Source organism: Piliocolobus tephrosceles, chromosome 12 (assembly GCF_002776525.5).
Source record: "Piliocolobus tephrosceles isolate RC106 chromosome 12, ASM277652v3, whole genome shotgun sequence".
NCBI classification, from domain to species: Eukaryota; Metazoa; Chordata; class Mammalia; order Primates; family Cercopithecidae; genus Piliocolobus; species Piliocolobus tephrosceles.
In genome coordinates, this window is record NC_045445.1 from 100,644,710 (window position 1) to 100,658,581 (window position 13,872).

The window sequence follows — 13,872 nt, forward strand, 5'->3', positions numbered from 1 at the left end:
CACCTCAGCGCCCCAGCAGCCCGCGTCCCAGGCAGCGCCGCTGACCCAGGGTCAAGGCCGCCAAGCCCGGCCAGCGGCGGGAGGCCCTGGGGCGCCTCCAGCAGCCCGCCCACCCGCCTCTCCCTCTCCCCAGCGTCAGGCGGGCCCCCCACAGGCTACCCGTCAGACATCCGTCTCGGGCCCGGCTCCGCCAAAGGCCTCTGGGGCCCCACCGGGCGGGCAGCAGCGCCAGGGCCCGCCCCAGAAACCCCCAGGCCCAGCCGGCCCCACACGCCAGGCCAGCCAGGCGGGTCCCGTGCCCCGCACTGGGCCACCCACCACGCAGCAGCCTCGGCCCAGCGGCCCGGGCCCCGCTGGACGTCCCAAGCCACAGCTGGCCCAGAAACCCAGCCAGGACGTGCCGTCACCCGCCACCGCCGCTGCAGGGGGACCTCCGCACCCCCAGCTCAAGTAAGGGGACCCCTACAGCAGCCCCCGCCTTGCTGCTCACAAAGCGGGCCGCTGCCCCAGTAGAGTAGCCCTAGCTCCCTTGCTCCTCAGACCCAGGTCCTATGCAGGGGTCCCACGAACTCTCTCCAGCCCGAGCCAAGCCCTTCCCCCAAGATTTCGCTCCTCCCGGCCCACCAGAGGCTCCACACCCCCACCCCAGGAATTTGGTGCTAGAATCCCGTAGAAACTGCCCTCTGTTCGAATTCCTCCTCATAGGCCCTGGGAAAGTTTCCTCCTCCAAGGCGTCCCAGGCACCTGGCTGACCCACCGTCTGCAACTTCCTGCCCAGCCCAGAGCCTTCCCTGCCAAACTGGCCCTCCCCGTCCCAACCCATCCCTAAAACTCCTGGCCTGAGTCCTAGTCCTCCTATCATCTCGCTCTTCCCACTCCACCCTCATACTTTTCCTCCTTCTCCACATCCTTCTGGCCCATCTCAGTCTCCCTGCGAATCATCAACCATCTGCCTCTTCTGGTCCATTCCAACTCCCACCCCAGCTCAGACGTCCTCCCTGCTCCACCCAGTTGCTCTGCCTTAGGCTGACTTGCCCAATAGCCTGTCCTTGGTCCAAGCCCTTCCTATGCCCTCCTGGACACCTCACCCTTAGACTGGAAACCTCCCTGCTCATCTTCCCCTTTGTATCAAACTAGCCAAGAATTCAGAGAAGCTTCTGCCCAGGACTCTTCCCATGAATCCGACACTTCACCCTGGATCCAAGTCCTCCCAGCCTGTCCCAGATCTCGCCTCCCTGGCCCAGGACTCCACCCACTCCACCTGAGTCCTCCCAGCCTGGAGAACCTGTTAGGGTCCAGGCCCATGGTGGCGGGTGGGGAGGTCACAGGCACAGCCCCAGAATCAGAGGGGCAGGGCTGGGGCCGGGCCTGGGGTAACTTTGTGTTTCTCTCCCCTTCCTCCCCTTCCTCTTCCCCCTTCCTCCCACGCCTCCACCTTGTCTCTCTCTAGCAAATCCCAGTCTCTGACCAATGCCTTCAACCTTCCAGAGCCAGCCCCACCCAGGCCCAGCCTTAGCCAGGACGAGGTGAAAGCTGAGACCATCCGCAGCCTGAGGAAGTCTTTCGCCAGCCTCTTCTCCGACTGATACCCCACTCTGAGAACCCCAAAATCCCTGGGCAACCCTTCTCTGGGCCCTGAATCCATTTCTCACTTTTGGAGTCTCCACATCCCTTGAGAACCCATCTCCTGGTTCTCCAAGATTCCACCTCTCATTCCTCAAGATCCCTGAGTACCTTGAGAAACCTGACTCCTCCTGGCCGTAAATCCAGTTCTCACATGTGGAATCCCCAAGTCCTTTTAGAACCCCACTCCTGGTCACTTCAAGATCTACTTCTGTTTTAGGACCTCCAGATTCCTGAAGACCTCCGACCCTGGTTTCCCCAGAGGGCGTTTTCCTTCCTGGAAGTGCCCAAATACCAGGCAACCCATTGCAAAATCCCTTCCTGGAGCCCTGAAGTTCCTGGAAAACCCTATTTTTGGTCCCAAATCTCTCCAGCACACCTATTTCCCATCACAATTTTCCAAATCCTCAAGAAACCCCTACTGTTGAGCCCCTTCCCATGGATCTTCCATCCCTCTGAAGATCCACATCTTCAAATGCCACCCAACACCAGCCCCCTCAACCTCATTCAATACCTTGGGTGGCCTTCGAACATGCAGATCCCCAGCGGTCCCCCAGGGACCCCCTACCCAGTTTCCTGCCTCTGACAGCTGTCTTTAAATATGCAAACTCCACCCATCTTCCCAGAATCCTTTGCACACGGAAGGCCAGTGGTCTCCGCTTCCCCACCTTTGCCGTGATGTCTGTGTCTGTGACTGATGTGGCCTCCTCTTGTGCCGTGCTTGGCATATGTGGTCCTCGTTCATCGTGCCGCCTGTGGTGATGCGTGCAGTGGCGCTGTTTATGTGGTCCGCACCTCCCCCTGACCTCCACTCCTTGCCTGGACTCATCCCACCCCTCAGCGGCTCTGAACCCCAAGAGAAGAGTCGGGAAACAAAATAAACAAGCAAAGGCCCAGCAGAATTCTGTGCTTCTTGGTGAAGAAAGAGGGGAGTCCTTGAATGGCGGGGGAGACACAAAAGGGACCCCCAAAATCCACATGGGGTGCTGGGAACCCCAAAATCCAGTGGAAGGCACATCGGGCACAAATTCCAGAGAGGTTCTGAGTGGAATCCCTGCCACAAATCCCAGCCATTGGAGATGGAGGAGCTCCCAAAATTTAAAAGTATCCCCAAAGCCAAGAGGAAACCAAATGATGGAGGCAGGGGGCTCAGTCTTTGGGAGGACCCCAATTCCAGAAGAACTGGAAAAGCACATGGGGACCCCCCTCATCTCCCAGGGTGGGGAATGGGGGATCCTGAGGCAGCATCAGGGCAGAGACGAACATTGATTGGCTGGTGGGCTAGGCTCCTTGGCGTGGAGGGCTGAGACTGGCTCCCCGGTGGCTTGGGCGGGGCCTAAGGCACAAGGCGGGCTGCGCTGAGTAGGCAGGCAGGCAACTCATCAGCCTGGGTGCGGTGCAAGGAGGGTTCCGAGGCACTCCGCTCAATCTTGGGGAGTGACCGTTGCAGCAGCTCAATTGTGGCCAGGATCTGAGGGCAGGTGGGGGTGAGGAGGGGTGTCCAGAGCCCTGTGGGCATCCCAACAGCCCCAGACCCCAGCCTCATGGGGAAACACACACACACACACACACACACACACACACACACACACACACCCTCTGAGCTTTCACATTCACATCTGCCTCCATCTCAGTCTTCCTCCATCCCAGAGTCACCCACCCAAGGTGTCCAGCCCTCCTACCCAGCCCACCTGGGGGAAGAGGGGCCGTTCCTCCCGCTGGAACTTGAGGCAGTCAGACAGCAGGCGCCGCATGGCCTTGGGGCAGTTGCTGGAGACTTTGCTGAGGTCCGGGGACAGATAGCCACGGCCCACCATAAAGATAATCTGGGGGCAGAGTGGGGCAGGAAAGGGGTGATCTGGGGTCAGGGGCTGGAAGGCCCAAGGAATTTTGTATTGAGGGGCTTGGGAGGTTCATTTTTAGCGAACTGGGGTACTGTCAGTATCGGGGCCCAGAGGATTCTCCATCACTGAGGACTTGGGAGGATTCTCTGCTTTCAGAACAGAGGGATTCAAATTTGGGGTTCAGATTGTAGGTATCTGGGGCTCAGAGGATTATAGGCCCACGAGTTTCTAGGAGGCTTAGGGACCTGGAAAGTACTGAGTGTCAGGGAAACATGGAGTTCTGTGTCTGGGGGAGCTTGTACTTCTGTGTGGGTCTGAGGCCTAGAGGGTTCTAGGTACCCCGGCCCTGGGGCCTGCTAGATACCCCAAGGCCTAGGTGACTGTGGGTGCCTGTGACTATTCCAGAAGCACAAAAGGGCTCTGTTTCTGGGGAGAAATGAGATCTGGGAGATTTTGAGTACCCAGAGCAGAGGACTACAGGCGTCTAGGGATACAGAGGGCTTTGGGGTATGTGGGGGCCTCGGGGGATTCTAGGTATAGAGATTCGGGGTATTCTGGACTTCGAGGATTTTTGTCCCAGAGAGCTGTGGATGTGAGAAGAGGGAAGCCGGGGTAGGGGAGACCCAGAGAATTCATTGTAGGTGTCTGGAGCCCAGGGGATTCTGGGAGTCTTTATCCCACAAAATTTTAGGTTTCTGGGGAAAGGGTGGCATTCATCAGTGCAAAGGAGGGGATGTGGGGTATGGATGCCTGAGGAGATCCCTCAGCCCAGGGAACTGTGGGTAAGGTGTGGGGCTCACCTGGTCACGGCAGCCAATGTGGCTGTAAGGCAGTGAGCCAGTCATGAGCTCGTAGAGCACAACCCCGTAGGCATAGACATCTGACTGGAAGCTGTAGGGGTTCGGGTCCTGCATACGGATCACCTCAGCTGCCTACAACAGGCCAGACCAGGCAGAGGGACCACAGAGGTCAGCAAATGGCCGGTCCACAGTCCCAGATCCCACTGGCCACACAGGATACAACTCAGAGCCACCCACACGAGGTGGGACATGAGGAGTCCAGACACCTACACCTGGCACAGGCATCCCCGTTCCCATTCAGCCCCACACACCCCAATCCTGGAGCCTACATCCCCACGTACCCCTCATCCAGCCTGGCCCAACTCACCATCCACAGCACAGAGCCTGAGGGCTGCTCCAAGGGCTGGGCCCCGCTCCATCGAGTCTTCACTGTGGCCAAGCCAAAGTCACCGATCTTCACCGTGAGCCCCTCATGTAGGAAGATGTCCGCCAGGGTCAAGGACCACTACAGGGACTCCTAATAGCCATGCCTCTCACCCTGCCTGGGAGGTTACTATTGGTGCCCTTATACCACTCACCCCTCTGATCCGGACCAGGAGCCCCTTAATATCACACCAACTATCTACAACCTTGACATGGGCAGGGAACGCCTGCTAGTGCCCCCCACACTCAGCCCCGCTGTTGACTCCTGAACAGGAAGCCCCTCGGAGGGCACCCGAACTCACTATGCCTCTGATGCTGACCATAATGCCCTCCACAACTGCCACACATCAGACTCTAACCAGAGTTCCCAAGAACAGTACCTGAACCAGCCACACCTCTGACTTCAGACTAACAGGCTGCCATTAAAGCCCCCTGGCTGGCCACAGTTCTGCCACCTGGCAAGGAGCTCTGGGACACATGCCTCTCCTTTGTAATTCCCAAAACCCCCACAAGAGGCATCCTTCTAAGCCCTTGCGCCCCCACCTCAACCCCAGTCCGGGGACAGATAGATACTGTTAGACTTGAGATCTCGGTGGATGATGTTCTTGGCATGGAGGTAGCTGTGGGGGTGGAGGCAGGTGGTGGATTGGCTGGGGGTTACCTCATTTCCCCCGCCCTTTCCCCCCACCCCTCCCCAGGCTGGGAGACTCACTCCATGCCCTGGGCAGTCTGCCGGGCCACGTCGATGAGCTGGACCATGTCGAAGCGTGTGTCGGCCACATGCAGGTGATGGTAGAGGCTGGAGCCTTCACACCACTGTGTGATGATGGCGAATCCCGGTCGGGTCATGAAGCCCATAAACAGCAAGATGTTGACATGTCGCGTCTTCCTGCAGGCAGGGAGGGCAATGTCAGAGGTGGGGAGGAAAAATAGTGACTGTCACTTACTGTGACTTACTGTCACATCAGGAGTGGCACTGTTCTTTACCTTCTTCGGTCATTCATTTTCACCCTGTCTTTTGGGGTACTCAGGACCACAGCATTGCCAGATTTCATGAATTTGTGAGATGTGTTTACTGGGCTATGATTCTCTGCTGTGGGCTTATATGCGGAGCTTCCCCATCCGAGTCTCCCAACAAAAGCAGGAGGAGGAATTGCTGCCCCTCCCCCTCCCTGCCTACAACAGCATTTCTTTTTTTTTTTTTTTTTTGAGACAGAGTCTCGCTCTGTCGCCCAGGCTGGAGTACAGTGCCCAGATCTCAGCTCACTGCAAGCTCCGCCTCCCGGGTTTAGGCTATTCTCCTGCCTCAGCCTCCCGAGTAGCTGGGACTACAGGCACCCACCACCTCGCCCGGCTAGTTTTTTGTATTTTTTTTAGTAGAGACGGGGTTTCACCGTGTTAGCCAGGATGGTCTCGATCTCCTGACCTCGTGATCCGCCCGCCTCGGCCTCCCAAAGTGCTGGGATTACAGGCTTGAGCCACCGCGCCCGGCCCTACAGCAGCATTTCTAATCATTAACATCCCCCACCCCTCTGACTCTGACCATTACCTGGGTCTGTGACTATCTCACAGATGAGAAGGTAGAATGCCAACCTTCCTCATTGATGTATCAATATAATATGGATAGATGCAGGATTAAAATATCAGTGATATGTGATGATTAGAGCCTGTTCAGCACCATGAGAAGCTTAGAGGTAAAGAGCTTGGAGTCTGGACTCATGTTCAAATCTAGGCCTCACCAGGTACTCACTGTACAACCTTGGGAAGGACATTTAACCTCTCTAGGCCTCAGGTTCCTCAAATGTAAAACTGATCATTGTATTAGCTACCTTATTCTCTGTAACATAATTGTGCCCATTTGACAGAGAGGAAAAGCCCATGCCGGCATCCCCCGGGTTGGCAGAAGCTATCCAGTACTACCTGTAGTATATAGGTATACAGTACTATACTACATAGTAACTATAGCAGCAAAAAGGAGACACCTGGCTTTCTTAGCATGACTAGATGAATACTGTATTGATTACATATTATAGCAATTATAAAAATTAAGCAATGATTAGATTATGGTGATGATAATATTGTTTAAATCAAGGCATTAGAATTAATGAATAACAAGAAGCAACACTATAAATAGAACATTACCGTTGTAGTCCAAGCAGAGGGGAAGGAAAGATGCAAGCCTTCCTGGCAATGCGGTAACGAGAATGGTGGCCCACACCCAGACCCAGCTCGCAGCGGCAAATAAGAAGACTCACATTTGGGAGGCAGAGCCATTCATTAATAACCCAAATAACTGCATGATCACAGGTCCTCTAAACATACCCATTTCCCAGAGGGGAAAGGGACGCCCTTCAGAAAGAAACAACTTCTGATGATGGTTTAACAACACAAACACAGGTGATGTCCAGAAAGCACTCCAAGCATGGCCTTTTCCCAGAGAGGTGCCAAGGCTGGGCCTGCCACTCCCATCCACGCAAATGTGCCACCTCACCTGAGCACCTGCATCTCATTCTTGAAAGCTTGGGCCTGCTCAGCTGTGGGCTGGGACACCTTGAGCACCTTCACAGCCACATCGCCATGCCACCGCCCTCGAAACACGGTGCCAAACGAGCCTGTCCCGATCCTCTTCAGCAGCTGCACCTCACTGGGTGGTACCTCCCAGTAATAGCCTGAGTCCCGGTACCCCAGGTTCTTCTGTGGGCCAGATGGGTGGCATCTAAGAGGCCTGCCCACATCCCTCATCCCACATCACTCAGCCTTGATGCTCCCAAAAGGATCGCCCTCAAGCATACCACTTTCTTCTTGTCATCGGCCAAGGACTTCCGCTCACGCTGCTCTGCTGGTGACTTGGAATGTGGGGATTTCCTCCCCGAGGACACGCTGGCTGGGCTGGGGCTCCCCCGGGGGGTTCCATCACCACCTCCTCTACTACTGGCAGCTGCAGTTGCAGAAAGGATGTGAGCGGAGGCAAGTGGGGCAGCGGGGGTCAGGGTGCAGGCACGGGGGACTCACCATCAGTGCTGAAACTCTGGCCAGTGAGCTAGAAGAAGACGGACAGGAGTCAAAAAGAGGGCATGGAGGCCAACAGGAATGGCTCTCCCCTCTGCCCAGTGATCCCGGGCATTGTTCCCCACAGCACCAACCTGGATGAGGTTGGAGTCCATGGGGGCCGTGGTGCTGACCATATGGACGTTGGGAGTGGATGTGGAGCGGATGCGCTGCAGGGGGGCGTTGGCCGGGGCAGGGAAGGGGAAGTGCTCCGGGTCACAGTGCTGAGTGTGGGGCCTGCCAGGTGAAAGGCTGTGAAATCACTGCCAGGAATCAGAGAACCAAGAAAGCCCCCACCCCACCCCCAGCCATAAACATGCATTTAGCTCACACAGAGCGAATGTCCACTGGCAGTACTATTATTCATTGCTTCAAGAAACATTTATTGAGTGCCTGCTGTGTGCCAGATACCATTCTAGGTGGTGGAGATAAAACTGTAAAACAAAATAACAGTTCTTGCCCTCGTGGGGCTGAAATAAAAAACAAATATATAATATGCCTGATGGTGATAGGTGCAATAAAGAAAAATAGTAAAGCAAAATAAGGAGACACAAAGTGTTCCTAGAAAGTGTCAGGAAAGGCTTCTCTGAGGAGGAGGTGACATTGGAGTAAACGCCTACAGGCAGGATAGCAAGCCACACAGACAGTGGGGAAAGGGGAATGTATCATATTTTATAATTATATATTATAATTACATGTACTCTTCAAATGTTATATAATACATATCATCTATATTAAAATAGCAATGTTTTAAAGTATACATATTACCATATTCTATGTTATATATACATGTTATACATATAATATATGCTAAACATATTGTAAAGTTATAAAAATATGTTAATGTTCCCTTCACTATCCTGAAATGAAACTCAAAGGTAATTAATGCATATACACTCATAATTTAAAATAATATAATACCCTAACTTTATTTTATGTATTATATAAACATGTATGATGTTCTACGTTATATAACATTATGTAATACAACATGATACAATAACATAAATACACCATAAAATATGCACATTATAAAATATATATTAGAGCAATAATATATTTTAATATAGCTATAGTTTTGTATAATATTTAACATAAAGAAGCAATAAAAGGGAAGTAATTTATGATAAAATAATACATATTTCAAAATGGAAAGGCTCGAGTATAGTTATACTAGAAGAATTAGCAATGTAGTTAGATGCTTATAAATATATTTATAATTAATAATAAAAAGAACTGATTATTTACACTATACCAGATCCTGTTCTAGGCACTGAACATGTCTTCACTCATTTAATCCTCAGCAGAACCTTATATGGTAGAAAGTATCATAATCCCCTCTTTACAGATGAGAAAACTGAGGCCCAGAGAAATCAGGTGACTTGCCCAAGGTCCCAGTTTCATGCCCTTACTCACACTTGTAGGTGCTCAATAAATGTTTGTCAAGTAAACAAATGAATAAAGTATGGCTTGTGGTCTACAAGAGTCCCCGGCTCTTTTTCTCCCCCAGTAGCCCTTCAGCTAAGGCACCCCTACCTGGGACCCTGGGGGGTTAGCAACTCATTCAGGGGGCGGTTCGAGGGAGCCTCATGTTGTCTGGAGCCTCCGGACAAATCCTGGACACTGTGGTAGAACCTTGAGGGCATGAAGGGTATAAAGTAAGGGGACACAGGTCAGCTGTCTGTAAGGGCCTTGGGGCTGGGTCTCTGTGCTCCCCATCCCCCCACCCACCCCAGGCTGGGCTCACTGTTGGCGGTTGGTACTCATGTCAACACAGACTGTGGGGACCTTGGAGGAACAATGCTGGTGGAACTTGTAGCCACAGGTTTGGCAACGGAAGCCATGGAACAGAAACTTAAGGCAGAAGTCACAGAACGCCAGGCTGAAGAAGGTCTTCCGTACCTGATGCCAGAGCAGGGAAGTTTGAGACCTGGTCAAGGACACTCCCCACCATGATCCGCCCCCACCGTCCACCCTGCACTCACAAAATTGTGCATGGTCAGCGGGACATCTTCAAGGACCTCGACAATGAGCTCCTCGCCATCCAGGGGAGCAATGGCTGTGTCCCAGGCAGTGACTGTCTTTCGTCTACAGAGGGCATGGAAAGGAATGAATGGGAGGGTGGGCAGGGGCCATGGTGAGGCAGGGAACCCCCACAAGTCCCTCCAAGCCTGCTACCCACAGGGTCATGTCTGGCAAGTTTAATTCTCATCATAGCAACTCTAGGAATCAGTCATTACCCTCGCCCCGACTTCACAGATGGGAAACAGGCTCAGAGGGATAAAATGACTGGCCCTGGGCCACAAGGGTAATGAGAGGCAGGACGGTGTGAAGAGTCCATGCTCTGGAACGGAAGGGGAGAAGCAAATGAAACTAAACAACTACATCTTAGAAGCACTAAGCCAGCCCCCGAAAAGGGGGCTGAGGGGGCACTGAAACAACAAATAAAGTGCAGTGTGTGAACTGCATAAAAAATTAAGGAACCCCACAAGAGAGGAATAAATAAGGTCAGCAAGACCCAACTCAGCAGACACAGAATGGGGAAAATGAGGGAGAAGAGAGCTGATGAAGTCATGACATCGTGAAAGGACAAAATAGATGAAATCTGGAAGGAAGTGATGGACCAGGGTAAGGACTTGGGGGCCAGGGGAGAATGAGTTGGCTGACCTTACAGGCCAATGAACCAATGAAGTAACAAAACAAAAGATGGATGAACTCATAGATTACTTGAACTACAGTAGTCCTCCCTTATCTGTGGTTTCACTCTCCATGGTTTCAGTTACCTGTGGTCAACCGGGTGGGAAAGTATTAAATTGAAAATTGCAGAAATAAACAATTCATAAGTTTTAAATTGCGTGCATTCTGAGTAGCATGATGAAATCCTGCACCATCCCACCCAGGATGTGAATCATCCCTTTATCTAGAAGATTCACACTGTTTATCCTACCACCCATCACTTAGTAGCCTGCTCAGTTATCAAACAACTGACTCAATATCATAGTGGCTGTCTTCAAGTGATCGCCATTTTACTTAATAATGGCCCCAAAGCACAGGAGTAGTGTTGGTGGCAATTTGGACATGCCAAAGAGAAGCTGTAAAGTGCTTCCTTTAGGCAAAAAGGTAAAAGTTCTTGACTTGAAAGCAAAGAAAATCATATGCTGAGGTTGTTGAGATCTACTGTAAGAAAGAATCTTCCATCTTTGGAACTGTGAAGAAGGAAAAATAAATTCATGCTAGTTTTGACGTCATACCTCATATTGCAAAAGTGATGGCCGGAGTACATGATACATGCTTAGTTAAGACGGAAAAGGCATTACATTTATGGGTAGAAGACAAGAATAGAAACATGCTCCGGCTGATAGCAATTGGGTTCGGTACTATCTGTGGTTTCAAGCATCCACTGGGGGTCTTGGAACACGTACTCTGCAGATAAGGGGGCACTAAAGACTAAGGGAAGACTAATGGAAGACTCTGTGATAAAGAACAGAAGGAATCAAATGACTGAGGAGGGGATGGGAGGTGGGGCACCCAGTGGGTGGGCGTGGGGCTGCCACACTCACCCCTTGATGAGTCGGTAGACCACACAGCAGTCCTGATTTAGACCCCGCACCTTCAGGGCCTTGTCTAGAGAGTCGTAGACACTCATGCCATCCCGGACAGTCACCTGTGTATATGTGCAGATGTAGGGGTCCTCATTGCCCAACAGAGGCCACAGTTGATGTTCCCATCCTTTTGCAAAGGCCTCCCCCAACCGTTGTCACCCTTTTGATCCCAGAGTTACAACTGGGTCCATCCACAGCCCTTGCCATTTCGCTTCCATGACTCACCACCGTGCGCTGCTTGTTGGGCAGGTACACTTTGACGGTGCCCACTGCCCGGGACGGCTCGGCCCCATTGGCAGGGGGGCCCCGTGGTGGCTCCATGGAGCCTTAGACTTTGTCAAGATGGGCTGAGGTGGGGCTGGGCAGGTGCCATGGGGCTCCTACAAGAAGGCAGACAGAATTCAGAGGTCCAATAATGATAGTCTGGAAGCAAAGTGGCAGGGGACAAAACAAAATTCAAAGTCCAGGCTCCTGTCGCCCCCTGCAGCCTAATTTTCACATGACAGCCCAAGAGATCCTGCTCACATCTGAAGTCCTTCCAGTTCCTCCTCTGCTCAGACCCTCCTGTTGCTTTTCTCACTCATGAGTGCCAAGGTCTCAGCTTCACTGCACAGGGTTGGCGGGGAGAGAACAGGGAAGGGGGACAGAGCATACTGTCCTGGAGGGTACAGGAGCACAGAATACTCTGTGCTGGGGACCAATGGGTAAGTCAATACACACTGCACTGAGCTGTCAGGTACATAAGAAGCACGAACAGAATGTCCTGGTTGTTTTTTTTTTTTTTCTTTGACAGAGTTTCGCTCTTGTTGCCCAGGTTGGAGTGCGATGGCACGGTCTCAGCTCACTGCAACCTCCACCTCCCAGGTTCAAACCATTCTCCCGCCTCAGCCTCCTTAGTAGCTGGAACTACAGGCACGTGCCACCACGCCTGGCTAATTTTTTGTATTTTTAGCTGAGACGGGGTTTCACCATGTTGGCCAGGCTGGTCTCAAACTCCTGACCTCAGGTGATCCACCCGCCTCAGCCTCCCAAAGTGTCCTGGCTTTTTAACAGAGAACGGGGAAGTGCCAGATACTCTGGTGAGGGAGGAGTCGCAGGCAGGGTGATAGGAAAGAGAAGATCATGAGATATTGCCCTTAGTTTGGGGAAGATGGAGATTGCACCAAACATATCCTTAAAGGGCACTGTGGACATCCCTAAACCCTGGGGTGTAATGTTGATGTTAGGACCACAGACACCGTGTTAGGTGGCTAATGGAAGTCCCAAGACTCTATGATGAGGAGTTCATGGGTGGGGGTCACTACATACTATGCGGAAGGGAGATGTAACAGGTGTCACTAGGGACTGTAATGGGGAGAAGGGTGGAAATGGAAATGACCAGACATTGAGCCGAACTGGGGAGGTAATGGTGGATCACCAGGCACTGTCATAGCAAAAGGAGAAGAAAGGTATGGTGTTGCGGGGAGAAAAATGGAGGTAAAGAGGGAGCTCCAAAATTCTCCTTGACAACCAGTGAGGGGGTCACAGGCACATTACTGGTGTAAACTGAATGGGGGATCATGGAAGGCGGTTACAGAGGTGAGAATCCAGATATTCTCCCGCCCGGGGGGTCAGACACTGACCCAGAATACGGAAACCGGGGAGTGAACCGCGTTTCCACACACTCCCCGCAGTTGGTAAGGAAAGCTCATTGGACACCGTAGGGGGTTTAAGACGGAATCCCGGCACCAGTCGGTAGGGTCCCGCCTACCAAAGGGCTTCCGGCTCTGCGCAGGCGCACCACCACTAGCAGCGGGCGAAACCATCACCGGCAGCCTTGCCCGCCTATTCCTGTTACCCACCCCACCCCCGCTGTCGACGATGGTCTCGCCCCGGGTCAAACCACTCCTCCGGTTCCGGGCGGGGGACGCCGGGGCCCGGGCGCAGCCATCCTGGAGCTGAGCTTTCGGTCCGGGCGCCCTGCCCGTGCCCGGCAGCCGCTCCAGAAACCGAGCCCTCCCGGGTCCGCCCTCACCTGTCACGCCGCTACAGCCGCCGCCGCCTCCATCTTGGGCCTGTCTTCTTGTTTCCTCACAGAGTCCGCCTCCGCCGTCTCTTGGACTCTCGTTATTGGCTCTGCGGGACTCATCCTTCCACTCTTATTGGATCAGGGTCACGTCTGTCAAGGCAAGACCAACGGAATGTGAGTCGTGTTCCGGATTAGGAGGGGCAGCCTGAAACGTCAAGATCTGGGGCCAGCGCAAGTCCTGACTCGCGCAGGCGCAGTTGGGGCAAGACCTGCGTGCCTAGGGCTTTAACCTCAATCGTGGCATAGACGAATAAAGCAGGACTTTTTAAGGTCATTTGGGGCTGACCTTAGGGCTCTGGCATCTGGACGGAGAAATTCTTAAGTACCCTTTTTGGGCCAGTTCCCTAAGCACCCTTTTATGATTTTCCTGTGTCTCAGTTTTACCATCTTTGAAATGGGTTGGAATCAGAACAAATGATCAGCGATGTTCACCAGCTCTAGGAGACTGTAGTTCATAGCCTTTG

General features: G+C 52.8%; 2 protein-coding genes across 4 annotated transcripts in view; one reads left to right on the top strand and one right to left on the bottom strand.

The window, feature by feature from the left end:
* The window catches only part of SYN1 (synapsin I), a 59,737-nt gene extending 57,215 nt beyond the window's left edge, over positions 1-2,522 (top strand). The window contains exons 12-13 of one of the 2 annotated variants that reach the window (XM_026451537.1): positions 1-450; positions 1,451-2,522. The exon at positions 1-450 is cut by the window's left edge and continues 178 nt beyond it. In XM_026451537.1, the coding sequence (XP_026307322.1) occupies positions 1-450; positions 1,451-1,586 (586 nt within the window). In that variant the 3' untranslated portion in view covers positions 1,587-2,522. The remainder of the gene's footprint in view (positions 451-1,450) is intronic. The other variant, XM_026451538.1, reaches the window with a different exon arrangement.
* Positions 2,514-13,511, bottom strand: ARAF (A-Raf proto-oncogene, serine/threonine kinase). 2 transcript variants are annotated; one of them, XM_026451539.1, is made up of 16 exons: positions 13,355-13,511; positions 11,566-11,720; positions 11,299-11,402; positions 9,724-9,826; positions 9,486-9,640; positions 9,275-9,373; positions 7,834-7,975; positions 7,703-7,730; positions 7,483-7,628; positions 7,182-7,384; positions 5,403-5,579; positions 5,264-5,310; positions 4,635-4,753; positions 4,268-4,399; positions 3,315-3,449; positions 2,514-3,094 (listed from the first exon to the last, which is right to left on the bottom strand). In XM_026451539.1, the coding sequence occupies exons 2-16, from the start codon at positions 11,659-11,661 to the stop codon at positions 2,960-2,962; spliced, it is 1,821 nt and encodes a 606-aa protein (XP_026307324.1). In that variant the 5' UTR covers positions 11,662-11,720; positions 13,355-13,511; the 3' UTR covers positions 2,514-2,959. The 2 variants fall into 2 exon arrangements, with proteins under 2 accessions (XP_026307324.1, XP_026307325.1); XM_026451540.1 differs by lacking the exons at positions 11,299-11,402; positions 11,566-11,720; positions 13,355-13,511 and adding an exon at positions 9,979-11,209.
* Between the last annotated feature and the right edge of the window lie 361 nt (positions 13,512-13,872).

Coding starts and splice junctions, on each gene's coding strand:
- ARAF (XM_026451539.1), bottom strand. CDS start 11,661: ATGGAGCCACCACGGGGCCCCCCTGCCAATGGGGCCGAGCCGTCCCGG. Junction 9,827..11,298: donor GTCTACCGACTCATCAAGGG/GTGAGTGTGGCA, acceptor TGCCCTCTGTAG/ACGAAAGACAGTCACTGCCT. Junction 5,311..5,402: donor CAGACTGCCCAGGGCATGGA/GTGAGTCTCCCA, acceptor CCACCCCCACAG/CTACCTCCATGCCAAGAACA.